Source organism: Haliotis cracherodii, unplaced genomic scaffold, assembly GCF_022045235.1.
Source record: "Haliotis cracherodii isolate W230 unplaced genomic scaffold, xgHalCrac1.p SCAF_10, whole genome shotgun sequence".
NCBI classification, from domain to species: Eukaryota; Metazoa; Mollusca; class Gastropoda; order Lepetellida; family Haliotidae; genus Haliotis; species Haliotis cracherodii.
Window position 1 is genome coordinate 5938765 of NW_027266265.1, and position 17812 is coordinate 5956576.

Genomic DNA, 17812 nt, shown 5'->3' on the forward strand with positions numbered 1-17812 from the left:
AAGAAACCTATGATTGTGGGTTCGAATCCCGGCTCGCCCCGATTATGTTTCTAGGTTTGTCAGCCCCATACCCGTGCTCGTGGGTTTCACCGAAGTGGTAAACGTCTAAGATCTGCATCACATCGGGCTTTCCTCCCACATGAAGCTGACACGCTGTGATATAACTGGAAAACTGTTAAAAGCGGCATTAAACACAACTCACCACTCAATATTTTGGCCAACATTTAGTGTTTTCAAACTCGTTTTTGGCGCGTGAACGGTCGTCAAACGTATGTTAGTCGTTTACAACCCAGACCCGTGAAGATTCCGGGGTAGAATAGGTCTTCAGCAACCCATGCTTGCCGTAAAAGGTGACTATGCTTGTCGTAAAAGGCGACTAACGGGATCGGGTGGTCAGGCTCGCAGACTTGGTTGATGCATGTCATCGATCCCAATAGCGTGGATCGATGCTCATGATGTCAATCACTGGATTGTCTGGTCCAGACTCGATTATTTACAGAGTGCGGCGTTAAACAACAAACCAACCAACCAACCAATCGGATTCTGCGTAGATATCACATGATTTTTACTGACGTCAGCATTTAAGAAAAGTGAAGAGGAACAGCAATACATATTTGTCACATGGTGCACGTGAGGAGTTTGCAAACCTGTGTTTGAAAATTTATGTGGCCCGTATGGAGCCGCCTTCATCAGGCGAAGAGGCCTTTCTTATGTTTGTTTGTTTGTTTGTTTGTTTGTTTGTTGTTTAACGCCGCACTTAGCAATATTCGAGCTATATGACGGCTGTCTGAAAATAATCGAGTCTGAACCAGACAATCCAGTGTGTAACACAAGAAACCCCTCGCCTGTAGCGCGAGTAAATACGTTTATGACGTCCATTTTAACAGATTACTGCCTGAGCATGTTTTAATTACCTAGCTCAAATATGTCCAGAATCAATAGACCCGTGAAGATCCGGGGTAGAATAGATCTTCAGCAACCCATGCTTGTCGTAAAAGGCGACTAACGGGATCGGGTGGTCAGGCTCGCTGACTTGGTTGATGCATTTCATCGATCCCAATTGCGTGGATCGATGCTCATGATGTCAATCACAGGATTGTGTTGTCCAGACTCGATTATTTACAGACCGCCGTCATATAGCTGGAATATTGCTGAGTGCGGCGTTAAACAACAAACCAAGCAATCCAGTATCAATGGCTGATATTGCAAGTTTTAATAGCCGCTGTCAGTCCCGAAGTTCAAGATCACGACTAAGGTATTATGTACGGGCGTGAGGGACCGCAGGGTACACCCCATCTAACTTCGACAGTGACTGGTCCTCTGTATCGCGATGACTGAATAAAAGTTAAAACCTGCGAAATCTCCCTCTACTCTTGTGATGTCTCCTACTTCGATCTACGAAACTGGGATACGATAACATGCATGAAGATGACCAAGTCAGCGAGCCTGACCACCCGATGCCGTTAGTCACCTCTTGCCACAAGCATGGGTTGCTGAAGACCTCTTCACGGGTGCCACTGTGTAGAAAAGCATATAGAGGCGTGAAGTACACCACGTCACAATAATATTCCATTCACGTCAACAATGCCGTCCGGATGACGTAAACAATATACTGTTGTCTCGTTCCGTGATATGACCCTAGGGCACGTATGTTTTTTATGAACCCAGATATGTTTGCCTTCGTAGGTAATAAAAAAATGTATGAACTGTCAATATCCCCATATAAGTTTGAGTGGTATCGATAGTCTCCACAATCCAAATGACAGTCAGCACCATCTTTCCACATTTCCTTAACAGTACTATTTCACCACACCTCAGCTACTTGCGGGGCCTACTACGGTACATACTGAATGACATTTGGTCACATTGAACTGAATGTAGACCGCCTCCGTGGTCTAGTGGTCTACACTTTTCCGGAGAGCGGAAGGTCGGCGGTTCGATCCCTGGCAGCGCCATACCAAAAGAGTTAACAGAAGGTACTTGTTGTTACCCTGCCTGCGCTCCACATTAAGGGATGAAACAAGGACTTGTCGGCTCGGAGTCAGTGTACTGTGTCTGAGTGGGGTATCCATGTTATACTGCGGCATGGTATCTCAGTGGGCGAGCTCTATAAAACCGGCTTTACTCAGAACAAGTAGAAGCGCGCACGCACGCACGCACACACACACACACATATGCAGGCATGTCACTATATCTGTTCTATAATCATGAACCAAATTTCACCCCACCCCGCACTGTATACTGAAGGTGGTGCTTGGGATTGTTTAGTTGCTAGAACTGAAGTAGAAGCTTGTGCTGCAAACAACTGCACTCATTTAGCAGTGTGCATATATAGCAGTCCTGGTGTCGTGTGAGTGACAGGATGACAGATGAACGCGGACACACACAGACAGATGGCAATGAAGGCACGCAGACCATCCAGCCTTTCACAGCCGAGTCTTGATTCCAGTCTCCTTAATCATCGTGTTTTCTATGCAGGGTTCGATATGGATTAATCTGCCGTGGCAACGAGTAAAGAGGCGATTATTATTCCTTGGAATACATAATCGGACTGCGGTGTTTGTAGGAGCGAGCTGAGCCTTTAGACAGCGTCTGAGGGAAATACCCCATCGCTTTATGTCACAGCACGATGTAGAGGCGTGCTTGAGGTCAACGGCCATGCTGACGTCATGATAGACGTGGTGATTGGATTCCTGTCGTAATGTAAGTTGTTACGTTTTCACAGATTGTTTTGTACTTGACGTATCTGGTCTGTATCTCTAGACTATGTAAAATGGCGTATTTAATACGTAATGGTCTTGCAATGCAGACCAGAATGTGGAGTACGTTGCGAGAAGTCTATTATTGTTTGTTTTGTTTGTTTGTTGTATTCCAGCTATGTGACGGCGGTCTGTAAATAATCGAGTCTGGAACGACAATCCAGTAATTGACATCATGAGCATCGATCCACGCATTTGGGATACGACGACATGCATCAACCAAGTCACCCGATCCATTAGACGCCTCTTACGACAAGCATAGTCATTTTTTAAGGGAAGCATGGGTTGCTGAAGACCTATTCTAACCCGGATCTTCACGGGTCGAGCAGTCTATTAACAAGATGTGGGATAAAGATAGAGAACGTTGCGAGCAGTCTTGTACGAATACGTGTGAGATACAGATCAAATAGGTAGAATACGTTGCGAGCAACCTTGTTGATATATGTGGGGTACAGATAGACAGAACAGTCTTGTAACTAGGTCTGCTATATTGATAAGATAGAGTAGGTTGCGAGCTCCTTTCTTTTGTTATGAATGGAGGGTTTCGAATGTCCCTGACCTGATAAAGATACAATGGCTACAGCAATCAATCAGTTTGCTCGTGTCTGATCAGAAGCTTGGTAACATAGTACACAGTAAAAGATCAGATGCACTTCAGACATCTCCCTAGCCAATCAAGAAGGCCAGGATCGGTTATTGCCGTTGTAAAACAGAAGTACACGTAATTTGATTTGCCTAGACCTTGTTTCTCCTGTAGTGCTTGCAGTTGTGATTGTAGTCCCAATGTCTTACTCTAACAGCAACCCATTCTTGCCCTAAAAGGCGACTATGCTTGTCGTAAGAGGCGACTAACAGGATTGGGTGGTCAGACCGCTGACTTGGTTGATGCATGTCATTGTATTCCAATAGCGTGGACCCATGCTTATGATGTCAATCTCTGGATTGTCTGGTTCAAACTCGATCACTTACAGACCGCCGTCATATAGCTGGCATATTTCTGAGAGCAACAACAACCAAACTCAAGTGATGTCGCCAAGACACTGTCCCAGTGTACAGTCTAATGCGATATCAAACCGGAAGTCCACATTTCTCTTCGCCATATTGATGTTATCATTGTTTCTTCCAGCACGCCCTTTTGCTTTCCTCCGCGACAATGGCGGCGTCAAGCCGAACCTTCCATTGGGCGGACTATCTCCTGTTCATCCTGATGCTCGCAGTGTCCTCCGCCATCGGTGTCTTCTATGCATGCCAGGCTCGGCGGAAGGCCATAACGATGGACGCCCATCTGACGGGAGACCGGAAGATGACCCTCATCCCCGTCACCTTCTCCATCTGCGTCAGCTTCATGTCTGCTGTCTTCATCCTCGGCATACCGTCCGAGATCTACAACAACGGCGGCATCTACTGGCTCTACGCCATCGGCTACATCCCCGTCTACATCGTCAGTGCCCTTGTCTTCGTCCCAATGTTCACCAGTCTCAACCTCAGTAGCGGATACCAGGTTCGTCTGTCTTCGTTGCTATGTATTTTTATGCGCGTTTGTATCCATAGTAACCACAACATAATCCAGGTTCATTTAGTTTGTGTCACAATATATGGCTGTATCTTTTAAATATTTACTTTCGTTGTCATAGTAACCACAACATCCATCAGGTTCGTGTGGTTGTGTGACTATATATAGCTGTATCTTTTTATCTTCTTTCGTTGTCATAGTAACCTCAGCATCCAATACCAGGTTCGTTTGGTTTTCTTCATAGCTGTATCTTTTTAATCCCCTTCGTTGCCATGGTGTTATTGCTGACTGCCCCGTAAAACAACACATGCAGATAATCTCACAATCATATTTCATTCCCTTCTGATAGCTTGTGGATCCGGGTCAGAAAAGGTATCTGTGCTTCTCACATGCCTAAAGAACGCACATCTTGAAACAGCCAATGTGAGAAGGACGTCCTTTTGAGCCACACTTCTTGAGCTTTGCTGTTTGTTGTTTAGCACCGCTCCACACAAATATTCCATCTATATGACGGCGGTCTGTAAACAGTCGAGTTTGGACATGACAAACACGTGATTGATATTGTGAGCCTCGAACCCCGCTGACAGGGAACGGTAACAGCTAAACCAGTGAGCCTGACCTACCGGATCCATTTAGTCGCCTCTTACACTAGTGTGGGATGTAGAGACGGCATGTTCCGCAATATTCCAGCTAAATGACGTCGGTCTGTAAATAATCGAGTCTGAACCAGACAATCCAATGATTGACATCAATCTACGCAATTGAGATACTATGACATGCATCAAGTCAGCGAGCCTGACCATCCGATCCCCTAAGTCGCCTGTTACGACATGTATGGATTGCTGAAGACTAATTCTAACCCATAATCTTTGCGATTAATCTTTTTTTTAGCCGTGGGGATTTTTGCCTAAAGTACTCACGGAAATGAAAAAAACTGTTTTTTCGACCTCAGATCTTAATTTATTGCAGTTAATATACAAAATATGTAAATATTCAAACAACTAAATTAGTACTAATTGGGCCGTAGCACAAATACAGCGTATCAGATGTTTTTATGCCTTTTAAAACGTAAAAGTGTGTAAAAATGTGAATAAAACAGACTATTGTGAAACAGGGCATAACCAGGTGTAAGTAGATCAAGGTGACCTATGACACCTTGACGACAGGCGAGAACAGGTGCGTAATGCCTATAGTCTGTTTCTGCTATGTCAATTTGGACTTAGTTTTATTTTTGAATGTTGAAAGTGCCGACAAATTACCTCCTGTAAAGTACATTTTGCATTGTTCACTGAGATCAAACTAGCAAATCCAGACTAGTACTTTCGAGTTGTTTTGTTATTTCGTATTTACAGCTACGTAACACTTTGTGTCGATTTTTAAATTGCGAAAAACAGGGTTTTTTTCATTTCCGTGAATACTTTAATTGTTTATTCCCTGGCTTATATTTTGGGACAGTACAGGATAGGAGAGATGTATTTGTTTGTAAAAGAGAATTCTCATCAAAATCGTTGACTTCAAGCAAAGCCGTTACAAAACGTCAGCGTATCTTGAAGGTTGATGGTCAGGATTCCATTTATAATCTATGCCGCAGTTTAACATGAATACCCCACTCAGACACAGTCTACTGACTCCGAGCCTACCAGTCCTTGTTTTAGCCCCTTTATGCCAACGCCAGACAGGGTAACAACAAGTTCCATCTTTTAACGTCTTTTGGTATAACGCGGCCGCGGATCGAAACCCGGACCTTCCGCTCTCCGGGCGGACGCTCTACCACTAGACCACAGAGGCGGTCAGAACATAATTGAACTATTCCTCATAAGGATATATTCTACTCAAAATAAGTAAAAGTATTCTTTCATATTACTACAGATACTCTGTCATGGAATGGAAGAACAGAGAATCCTTAATTGTAATATGAACGAATCGGGTGTTCTTTAACTTCTTTTGGGTAGTATATGTCATCAATACCTGGCACAACAAATACCATCACATGTCAGTGAGCAGTGACTTACAGTGACCTAGCTGTTATTTATTTACTTCAGCTGTAGAAACAAGATTACTCTCTGGTCGCAATATTCAGGAGTTTTTGGCGGGAATGACAAATATAGGTTATTTGTAATATATGATATTTATCTACGAAAACGCACGAGGGTTATAATCACCATATAATGTCATATAAGACGTATTTTCACTATAGAAACTTTAGAGTGAGTGAGTTGGGTTTAACGCCGCTTTTAACAGTATTCCAGTTATATCGCGGCGTGTTAGCTTAATGTAAGAGGAAAGCCCGAAGTGATGCAGGTCTCCGACGTTTACCACTTCGATGAAACCCACGAGCACGGGTATGGTGCTGACAAACCTAGAAACATAATCGGGGCGAACCGGGATTTGAACCCACAATCATAGGTTTCTGGCGTGCCCAAGGGACGCAAAACTGCACAGCGAATTGCGGCGCCTTAGACGACTGGGCCATCCGTGCCCCTAAGAAACCTTAGAAACCGCGTATGAATACAATGTTTAAGTAAACCTCCCGATCTATAATATAGTGCCAAATTATTTGCGGCCATGAGGGTCAACAGGATCATCACACGCCGGGAAATGCCTACCTAATCATATTTAGAACGTTAGTCAATACTTTAGTAATCAAGCAGACATTGTATCGATGCGTGTGGCTCAAAAGTAGTTCCTGCCCGGTGACAACATTTGCATATTTATCGGATTCTGATGTCCTGATTATCGTATTGGTGTATCGCACTGATAACACTTTCCAGTATAATAGTGGATAATGTTATATATCGGTGCGACACAACAGTCTTAATAAACTTTAAGCATACTACATTTAAGCATACGTTTATAAAATTATAAATAAAGGATATTTCTTCGATACTATTACAAACGGAGACTTTGGAATGAATGTTGGTTTAGTTAAACAATGGTTGACCACAATGTCGAGGCGCGATGTGACACACTGTATATCTGCTTTCTTACACCATCTACATTGTATATATGTCTTAAACCATAACTCGGAAATGTGCTCACCGGTTACTATGACATACACTTCAAGATAATAGTTACGCAGCTATTTCGACAAACACGACATAACGGTACTCATGCATGTGTGACAAAATCAGTGCTGGAATGAATATTCACACGTGGTTGACAGAAGTAGAGGAACAGTGAACATATCAACACCGATGCAGTGTTCTATCACAACGCTGGATTTTCTATAATAAAATAGGGGGCGTACAGGCAGGGCGATATCACACATACTTTGAGTGGTACTATCAGATCTCCCGCCTCCTTGTCTTTCCAGCTTAATCGTGGATAAGTTAGGGCGCTCGAAAACTCAACATGGACCTGGTGCTTATACTAAATTAAGCTATCTTTGTTTTTAAAGCTAAAATACAGTTCAGCTTTCAAAGTTATTTTTTGAAGTAACAAAAGTTCAAAACACGTTATTTCTTTAAACATTCAGTATTTCATGTTCCGATGTCAGAGCTTGTATTTGCGTAAAATGCGCATTAAATAAACTGAAATACGCAGACAAATCAAATCCAAGTGTATAAAATACGCAAGAAAAACTATAAATACGCTATTGAAAATAAATTAATGCGTATATTACAGCTATTATCAGCTATTTGTTTACCCAGGGGTTTGGGGGGCACGAGTGGCCCAGTCGTCTGAGGCGCCGCGATTCGCTGTGCAGAGTTGCGTCCCTTGGGCACGCCAGAAACCTTTGATTGTGGGTTCGAAGCTCGGTTCACCCCGATTATGTTTCTAGGTCTGTCAGCACCATACCCGTGCTCGTGGGTTTTACCGAAGTGTTAAACGTCTGAAAAGCGGCGTTAAACCCAACTCACTCACTCACTCACTCACACTTCAGGGGTTTGATTTTGATTGGGTATCCACAACTTTATGAGGGTAAAATTTTACCCATCTGTTTCTTGACATTTGGGTATCTCAACTTGAAACCTGTTTCGTAACAATCCCTGTAAATCATTTAGAACTATATGTAGTAATTCCGTCTGCCTGCGGCTCCATCTCCGGGAAGCTGGTTTTGTTTGCAAAACCTAGCATTGTGATAAAGTTGTTACTTTTTGTATCACTAATCAGCGACTGTTTAAGATACAACATGTACATTGACAAGGCGATGTGCTTTTAAATTGGCATCTATCAGTTTGTTTGTCGGACAAACTTTCCCGAATGTAACAGTCGGAAAATGAATTTGGCGAGCGGTTGATACACAATCATTTTATATAACAGTCGTAGAATACACAATAATTTTATTTCAATATGATATTTATAATTTGTCCTGCGTATTTGAATCGCTAGAATTTGATTTGTCTACGTATTCCAGTTTATTTAAAGATATTTTACGCAAATACGCAGCTATCTCGAGCTCTGCATGACACACCTGTAATCAACTTCGTCACAGGGGGTCAGGTAATCCCTGCATTGGGGAGGAAAACAGGAAACCAATGGGAAGCATGCCTCCCCTCAGTTGTAGACTGCTACCATCAGATATGTTACGCAGACTGGTCATTTGGTTCTCTGTTTTCAGTACTTGGAGCGACGTTTCAACGGTTACATCCGGGTTCTCGGTTCAGCCACCTTTACAATTGAAATGGTGAGATGCGACGTAAGGCACTGCATGCACGAGGGATGTAACTGGCTTTTGAAGAGCTACCGGTAACATTGAAGATGTTAATTATTTTGTGTAAATCATTTGTTTAAAATAATATAATATCAGCTTATGTGCATGATTAGTGATTTTGAGACATGTTTACGTTGATTTTTTCAGATTAAATTTCAGTCCCATGAGTCTCAGATTTGGATGATAATAATACTGTGTATATTTCAGGTGATCTACATGGGGGTTGTGATGTATGCCCCGGCACTAGCGCTCAGTCAAGGTAACACCCCACCCACATACTAAATCCCTCTACCCTCACACTGAATCCCCCCACCCCCAACCCATACAGTGATCCCCCACCCTCACACTGAATCCCCCCACCCCCAACCCATACAGTGATCCCCCACACTCACACTGAATCCCCACCCCACCCCCCACCCCCTTCCACTGAATCCCCCCACCCATATACTAAATCCCCCCACCCCTGATGTATGCCCAGGCACTAGCGCTCAGTCAAGGTAACACCCCACCCACATACTAAATCCCTCTACCCTCACACTGAATCCCCCCACCCCCAACCCATACAGTGATCCCCCACCCTCACACTGAATCCCCCCACCCCCAACCCATACAGTGATCCCCCACACTCACACTGAATCCCCACCCCACCCCCCACCCCCTTCCACTGAATCCCCCCACCCATATACTAAATCCCCCCACCCCTGATGTATGCCCAGGCACTAGCGCTCAGTCAAGGTAACTCCCAACCCACATACTAAATCCCTCCACCCTCACACTGAATCCCCCCACCCCCTACCCATACAGTGATCCCCCACCCTCACACTGAATCCCTCCTACCCCACACTGAATCCCCCCTGCCCTCACAATGAATCCCTCCCCCTCACACTGAATCCACCCACCCACACATTGAATTCACCCACCCTCACAATGAATCCCTCCCCTCACAATGAATCCCCCCACACGCTGAATATCTCCACCCATACGCTGAATTCCCCCCACACCCCACCTTTACACTGAATCCCCACCCCCACCCTACCCTCACAATTCACCCACACCCCCACACACACACTGAATCTCTCCACCCTCACACAGAATTCCCCCACACTCTGAATTCCCCCCCTCACAATAACACCCCCACCCCACCCCTGTCACACTGAATTTCCCCATCCTCACAAAGAATTCGCCCACCCACACACTGAATTCCCCTTCCCATTTGATGTATTGCCCGGCACTAGCCTCAGTCAACTCTCCACCCTCACACTTTATCCTCCCTAAGGGTAACATTCCTCTCTATGTGAAATCACAATTTTGCAATCAGCAGTATAAACCTTTATTTTGTAATTTGTTCGGGGAACCTCGTATATTTATTAAAAATAAATTATTGTACAATAGATCCGTTTAGTTAATATTCGAGACTGATTTCACTCCGGCTTTGGCGTTTTGAACTCACATGATGGTAACGATATTAGAAACATGAACTTTCTGTTTCAGTGACGTCATTCTCCACTGAAATGTCAATCCTCATCATGGGTGTCGTGTGCACCTTCTACACTTCTATAGTAAGTCTTATGTCTAGTCTCATCATGGGTGTCGTGTGCACCTTCTACTCTTCTATAGTAAGTCTAGTCTCATCATGGGTGTCGTGTGCACCTTCTACTCTTCTATAGTAAGTCTAGTCTCATCATGGGTGTCGTGTGCACCTTCTACTCTTCTATAGTAAGTCTAGCTTCATCATGGGTGTCGTGTGCACCTTCTACACTTCTGTAGTAAGTCTAGTCTCATCATGGGTGTCGTGTGCACTTTCTACACTTCTGTAGTAAGTCTAGTCTCATCATGGGTGTCGTGTGCACCTTCTACACTTCTATAGTAAGTCTTATGTCTAGTCTCATCATGGGTGTCGTGTGCACCTTCTACACTTCTATAGTAAGTCTAGCTTCATCATGGGTGTCGTGTGCACCTTCTACACTTCTGTAGTAAGTCTAGTCTCATCATGGGTGTCGTGTGCACTTTCTACACTTCTATAGTAAGTCTAGCCTCATCATAGGTGTCGTGTGCACCTTCTACACTTCAATAGTAAGTCTAGTCTCATCATAGGTGTCGTGTGCACCTTCTACACTTCTATAGTAAGTCTAGCCTCATCATAGGTGTCGTGTGCACCTTCTACACTTCTATAGTAAGTCTAGCCTCATCATGGGTGTCGTGTGCACCTTCTACACTTCTATAGTAAGTCTAGCCTCGTCTTGGGCTCGCAGTTGATCGTCGCAGAATGTCTCTGTATGAATAGTCCAACATTTCAATGACAAGAGGTGCGCGGTTGATGTGCAGAGTTGCGTCCCATGGGCGTGACAGAAACCTATATCGTGGTTCGAATACCACTTTCTTCCTGATTATGTTTCTAAGTTTGTCAGAACCAAATCGTGTTCCTGGATGTCAAAAAAGGGGTTTGACCTGCATGCATTACTTTTCATTTCCCAGACCGCCACTGTGGTCTAGTGGTAGAGCGTCCGCCCGTATAGAGGAAGGTCCGGGGTTCTATCCCCGACCGCGTCATACCAAAAGACGTCAACGGATGGTACTTGTTGTTACCCTGCCTGGCGCTAAGGCCAACACAATGACTGGTCGGCTCGGAGTCAGTATACTGTGTATGAGTGGGGTATCCATGTTAAACTGCGGCATTGTATCTCAATGAGCCAGCACTATAAAATTGAGATTGAGTAGTATAAGCAGCCACACATACCAATATAAAAGAAAGAAAAAAAATATCCCTATCAATAATGGAGTAGTATAGCTGAAATAACGTCCAAACCTAACTCACTCTCTCACTCGATGGGACCCGTGAAGATCCGGGGTAGAAAGAGGCGACTAAAGAGATCGGAGGGTCAGGCTCGCTGAATTGGTTGATGCATGTCATTGTATCCAATCGGATCAATGTTCATGATGTCAATCACTGGATTGTCGAGTCCAGACTCGATTATTCACAGACCGCCGTCATTTAGCTGGAATATAGCGGAGTGCGGTGTTAAACCACAAACAAACGCTCGATGGCAGAAATTGCCTTCTTTCAACACATTTTAGTGTGGTTAGAGCTGGGCGAGGGACAAATCGCTGATGTCTGAATCCCAACATACGTACATCGAGACGTCACGACGCCACGTCATTCTCTAACCTCAATGTCAGTTCGACATTTCTCATTAATGAACGGATTTAATCATCCCAACATCATACAGCCTTATAAGACTGAAATTCGGTTCGAATAAGCAAGTCACGTCTCGGGGCTGTTGAACCCTGGACTGGCGATGCCTTGCCCCATCACAGCCCAATGTGATTACCCTGGGGCAGAGCTTAAGAATATGCGTGACCGTAGATAAATTGATGAACGTCGATTTAGTTCAGTCACGATTCAGCGACTGCACTTGCATATTTAGTCTTCTGTTTAGAATTATTTTTGATATGAACATGAATATATTGGGATTAAGCTTAGATGCATCTAAAGTCACAGTTCAGACTGTGTGAAACAAGACAGTTCTTACCTGTGTCTCCCTGCTAATTAAGCCGCGTCTCGACTGGGGGACAGGTTGAGGTGAGAGAGAGGGGTCGTGTAGACAGTAGCCTCTCACCTGTTGGGTTAATCGATTCCCATGTATACACAGCGGGAGACAGAAGTATAGACACTAGGCCCCCAGGTATTTCTACGCCACAGAATGTGATGAGACCGCGTATTTAGGGCGACATGTTTGCATGGTAATTATAGTAATATCCGGAATGGAAGTTTGTCTTCAAGTAAGAACGTTTCAGAGGAAATTGAAATCGAATTAGGAGATAAACCCACTGTGTTTTGAAATTTGATGTAGTCTCACTGTAGAATGGATACCTCTTTATTTGATTCTATATATAATATTCTTTGATTTGATTTATTTTACGCCGTCTATTAATTTCGCGAGAGCCCTTGACCAGGCGTGTATTAGAGACCTGGCTGGTATTAGAGACCCAGCGTGTATTAGAGGAAATAAAGATTCGTTTTACAGTTTATATGGGGGTGATCGATCGGCAGCCATTTTTATGAATCGATGTGTAGGCTTTCTATGTAATCATGCGCTCGTTTTTTTGTGAAAAGGCTTAATATATTTGAAAGGGGTTTCCGTAGCAAAAAGGAAAGCTCTTTTTAACCAATCAGAATCAAGCATTCATCAATGTCATGGTAGAATTTTTAACAAAGAAGTGGTATCAAAATTAATACTTAATTTGTTCGCCGTCATTGAGTAAATCTATACCCTCAAAAGTTTTAAACTCCATGACTACCGTGTAGAGCCTCCTATACGTACTCTCTGAGATCTGAGATCAATAACGTTTGTTTGTTTGTTTGTTTGTTTGTTTGTTGTTTAACACCGCACTCAGCAATATTCCAGTTATATGACGGCGGTCTGTAAAATAATCGAGTCTGGACCAGACAATCCAGTGATTGACGTCATGCACATCGATCCACGCAAAGCGCGGCGTAAGACCTTCTCTCCCAGGATTGCTTGTTGATATGGGGCCTTTCGGAAAACTGGGATAGGTATTCACAATACGCCTCCTATCTTACATCTTCCCGAGACAGGAGTATCTACCAGCCTATATAGAGAAGTCCAGTTCGCAGTGCAAACCAGACTTTGGTATAATCTAGTGGACACGCTTGCCTTGGGTGAGGTGAAATGGGGTTTGACGTCGCGTCCAAGATTACAGCACTTGTCGTTATGGCCGTATGTTCACCTTGTTCTCACTCAAGTCAGCTGCTGTGCCTCACCAAGTACTGATGTACCTCACCAAGTACTGATGTACCTCACCAAGTACTGATGTACGATGCAGATGCCAATATATCGTCAGTGACGAACAAAGCGTTACACGGGACAACGATGACACGTTTTGGTGTTGATTTTGGGTGAAGCATGGGAATTCTAGTTGGTGTTTCAGCCGGACATGCCAGACGCTCTACGAAACGAAACTATTGTAGCCTTGTCTTGAACGTGTTTGACAATCACAAATGAGGGTCCTTTTTTGCTGGCTTCGTTTGAGCCTAGAGTGATCGGTATACATTCAGTCGGTACGGACAGGGCCTTGTTATACAGATGTCGCTATACGACTGTCCTAACACGGCCCAGTGAGATCGCGTTGTGTCAGATTCAGGTTCATTTACTTACTCCAGCCACCCACTGTGGTAGAAGATTACAGTATAATTGACATTAGATAAATACACATGGACAATTTAAAACATTGTATACATACATGTTTACATTAACATCGTGATGAAGGGTTTTAGAACTCTTTCATGAGCATAGAGATAAATTTACATAAAGTGGTTAAAGGGCAAGTTCACACGGAAATGAACCTTTTTTTCTTGTACTTTTTCCACATTAAAAGTGTTAACATAGAAGTGTCATAGACAAAAATATAAAAAACATCATATTTAATTAACATATTTTTTGCACTTAAATGATTTATATTTTTCACATTTACCAAGTGTTCTATTTCCATAACAAAAACACCATGGCTTATGTCCCTTGCAATATGACGTCATTGGTGCCAATTGATAAACATTATGACGTCATCATGCTTTGATAGAGCCGCTTCACGTGGTGTAGGTACAGTTTTGTGATTCTAGCATCTCAGATGCCAGCCAGAATTGTGTTATGCTGAGTCACCACTGCGCCGGAGTGTGTCGTAGACCATGTTGTTTTACCGCAAACTGGTCCTTGATATCTTTTGCGTTGAGAATAGACAGGGACCCAGTTGAATTGGCACCAATTACGTCATAATCTAAGGGGGATAACTCAGGCCCATTTCGCTCGTAAAACGAAGGCCTCATAACGGCATATCACTTTCACACTATTGTGAGCTTCCTACTTTCACTGTGAAAAAAAATGAGTGTATATTTTCAAACACAGATACTAACTAATTCTAAAACTGCGTTTTGTTTAGAAAAAGAAAGAAAGTGTTTTTTGCGTGTACACTTCCCCTTTAAAGCGTTCGCTCGTCACGCTGAAGACCGGGTTCGATTCCCGACATGGGTACAATGTGTGATATAGCTGGAATATTTCTAAAAGAGGCGTAGAACCATACTCACTCACTCATTCACAGGTCGGGGGGGGGGGGGGGGGTGCAACTCACTCTCGCACTGTTGGAAATCACCGCCTCCTTGGTGCAGTGAGTCAAGCGTCTCTATGTAAGTGCAATAAACGTGAACGCGACGTTAAGCCCCATTTCACCTCACCTCACCTTGCCTCACCTCGCCTCACTGTTTGAAAGGTCAATGTTAGGTCAATCCGGGCGATTTCAGCGGGGACGATGCCATCCAGACTATGTACAAGGCCCGTGAAGATCCGGGGTAGAATAGGTCTTCAGCAACCCATGCTTGCCATAAAAGGTGACTAACGGGATCGGCTGGTCAGGCTCGCTGACTTGGTTGATGCATGACATCGATCCCAATTGCGTGGATCGATGCTCATGTTGTCAATCACTGGATTGTCTGGTCCAGACTCGATTATGAAGTGAATATCCTTATGCAGGTTAATCGCTACATATTGGTTGCAATGTTTCGCGTGATATCCCCCCCCCCTCCCCAATAGCTGACGAGGCGTTAATCAATAATCTGTCGGACCCTCGCTGAGTTCATGTGATCGGAGTTCCTTTAACGTCTTTGTATTGTTGACTTCAGATCTGACCTTGGCGTCTTCACACAAAAACAGTGAAAATACTATAAACAGTAATACCTCTCGGTTGTCCTTGGCGCTAGACCACGACGACTTTGCATGATCAGTTGGTGTTTGCCTGGGATGATTCAAGGCCTCAGTAAAGTTTTCACAAAGTCTTATGGTAGACATGTGGAGGACATTTCCAATGTGACGCATCAGGGACAAAAATGATGTCCGATGCAATTCCATATTTTGACTTGTACCACGTGTTCCCGGATTTTTAAGACTAACAATTGACATGCCTTTGCATGTGTTTTCCGACGGGTGCCACCGGTGGGGCAGGATACGCTCACCTTATCGCGAATACCTTGTATCACCACTATTGGACTTGAAGATTCCGGGGTAGAATAGGTCTTCAGCAACCCATGTTTGCCGTAAAAGGTGACTATGCTTGTCGTAAAAGGCGACTAACGGGATCGGGTGGTCTGGCTCGCTGACTTGGTTGATGCAGGTCATCGATCCCAATCAGGCTCACTGACTTGATTGATGCATGTCATCGTATCCTAATTGCGTGGATCGATGCTCATGATATTAATCACTGGATTGTCTGGTCCAGACTCGATTATTTACAAACCGCCGTCATATAGCTGGAATATTGCTGAGTGCGGCGTTAAACAACAAACCAAGCAACTATTTGATAGTGATTCATAAACTCATGATCATGATTTAGTTGGAATCCTACCATCGACTCTGCTTTTTGCAGATATTTCTATTGGATATGGAAAGGGTTTTGTCGCATAGTAATAATAATAATAATTATTATTATTATTATTATTATTCACGATATCAATCACTGGATTGTCTGGTCTAGACTCGATTATTTACAGACCGCCGTCATATAGCCGGAATATTGCTGAGTGCGGCGTTTAACAACAAACCAAACCAAACCAAATATTATTTTTCAGTAATGTGTCTGTGTGTTCTAGGGAGGCATCAAGGCAGTGATCTGGACGGACGTCTTCCAGATGTGCATCATCACGGCGGGGTTGCTGGCACTGATGATCCAGGGGGCGATGAGTGTGGGGGGATGGCAAGTGGTGCTGGATCGAGTCCGGGAGGGAGGAAAGCTGCCGTACTTTGAGTAGGTTTATGTGTTGTTAATGAATCTGACACATAGTAATTTTCTCTATATAGACGGGGGCACGGGTGGCCCAGTCGTCTAAGGCGCCGCGATTCGCTGTGCAGAGTTGCGTCCCTTGGGCACGCCAACAAATTTCTAAAACATTAAAAAAAAAAAAATCACAGAAAATCAACTTATCGTAATCAAACTTTGCATTACATCTCCTTTGTTAGTATAGAAACTGTACCTCCTGTTGGAAAAGAATCCATGAAGTAGTTTTAAGTCATAGGTCGCACAAATGTTGAAGTGAAAAAAAGTGTTCACCACATTATATTTTCCCCCAGAAAATACACATATCAAACTCAATCTTTGCACTGCATCTCTTCTAATAGTATGGAAACTGTTCCCTAAATTCGAAAAGAATCCACTATAATTTTCAAGTTATAGGTCACACAAATATTTAAGTAAAAAAATTCTCTGTAAAGAATGAAAGAAAGCTGGCCCAGTTTTTTTTTCAATAAATACAAATAGGGAAATCAAAACTCGCACTGAACCTCTCCTATAGGTATACAAAGTGTTCACCAAGTTGGTAAAGAATACATGTAGTAGTTTGTTAAGTTATAGGTCACACAAACAAAATGTCCTTGGACGGACGGACGGAATTCTTTGGTATAACTATGTTACTCCGCCCTATCAGGTCGGGGGTATAACAATATTCACTTTGGTATGCTCTTGTCCAGGGCTACTTCCACAAAGGGATCTTAGCCCGTAAGAACGTGACTCCCACACTTCAACATAGGCTTACGATCGTCGTAGCTAAGATCGTTTTGTGGAACGGGTCCCGGACGATAAAACCTCGTCACACTAGAAATCCCCATTTCGCAGCAGGTCAGCAATATCAGGTCATGAGAATTTGAAATGTGAAGCAAATATTCACCAAGAACATGTCCCTGACTGCAACGATGTTAGCGCTATCGACCGACTGAAGTGCAAGTGCACCTTCACCACGAGACGCCCCAAGCTGTGCTGCTCAATCAAGCCTGTTTACACGCTCAGTCTACACAAATCTAATCGTTTTTTACTGTTTTGTTTTCAAAA

General features: G+C 43.6%; 1 protein-coding gene across 2 annotated transcripts in view; it reads left to right on the forward strand.

The window, feature by feature from the left end:
* LOC139453991 (sodium-coupled monocarboxylate transporter 1-like) overlaps nucleotides 1–17812 on the forward strand; it is a 39726-nt gene that overhangs the window by 7521 nt on the left and 14393 nt on the right. The window contains exons 2-7 of one of the 2 annotated variants that reach the window (XM_071235464.1): nucleotides 2479–2703; nucleotides 3886–4260; nucleotides 8834–8899; nucleotides 9134–9185; nucleotides 10418–10485; nucleotides 16581–16735. In XM_071235464.1, the coding sequence (XP_071091565.1) occupies nucleotides 3913–4260; nucleotides 8834–8899; nucleotides 9134–9185; nucleotides 10418–10485; nucleotides 16581–16735 (689 nt within the window). In that variant the 5' untranslated portion in view covers nucleotides 2479–2703; nucleotides 3886–3912. The remainder of the gene's footprint in view (nucleotides 1–2478; nucleotides 2704–3885; nucleotides 4261–8833; nucleotides 8900–9133; nucleotides 9186–10417; nucleotides 10486–16580; nucleotides 16736–17812) is intronic. The other variant, XM_071235465.1, reaches the window with a different exon arrangement.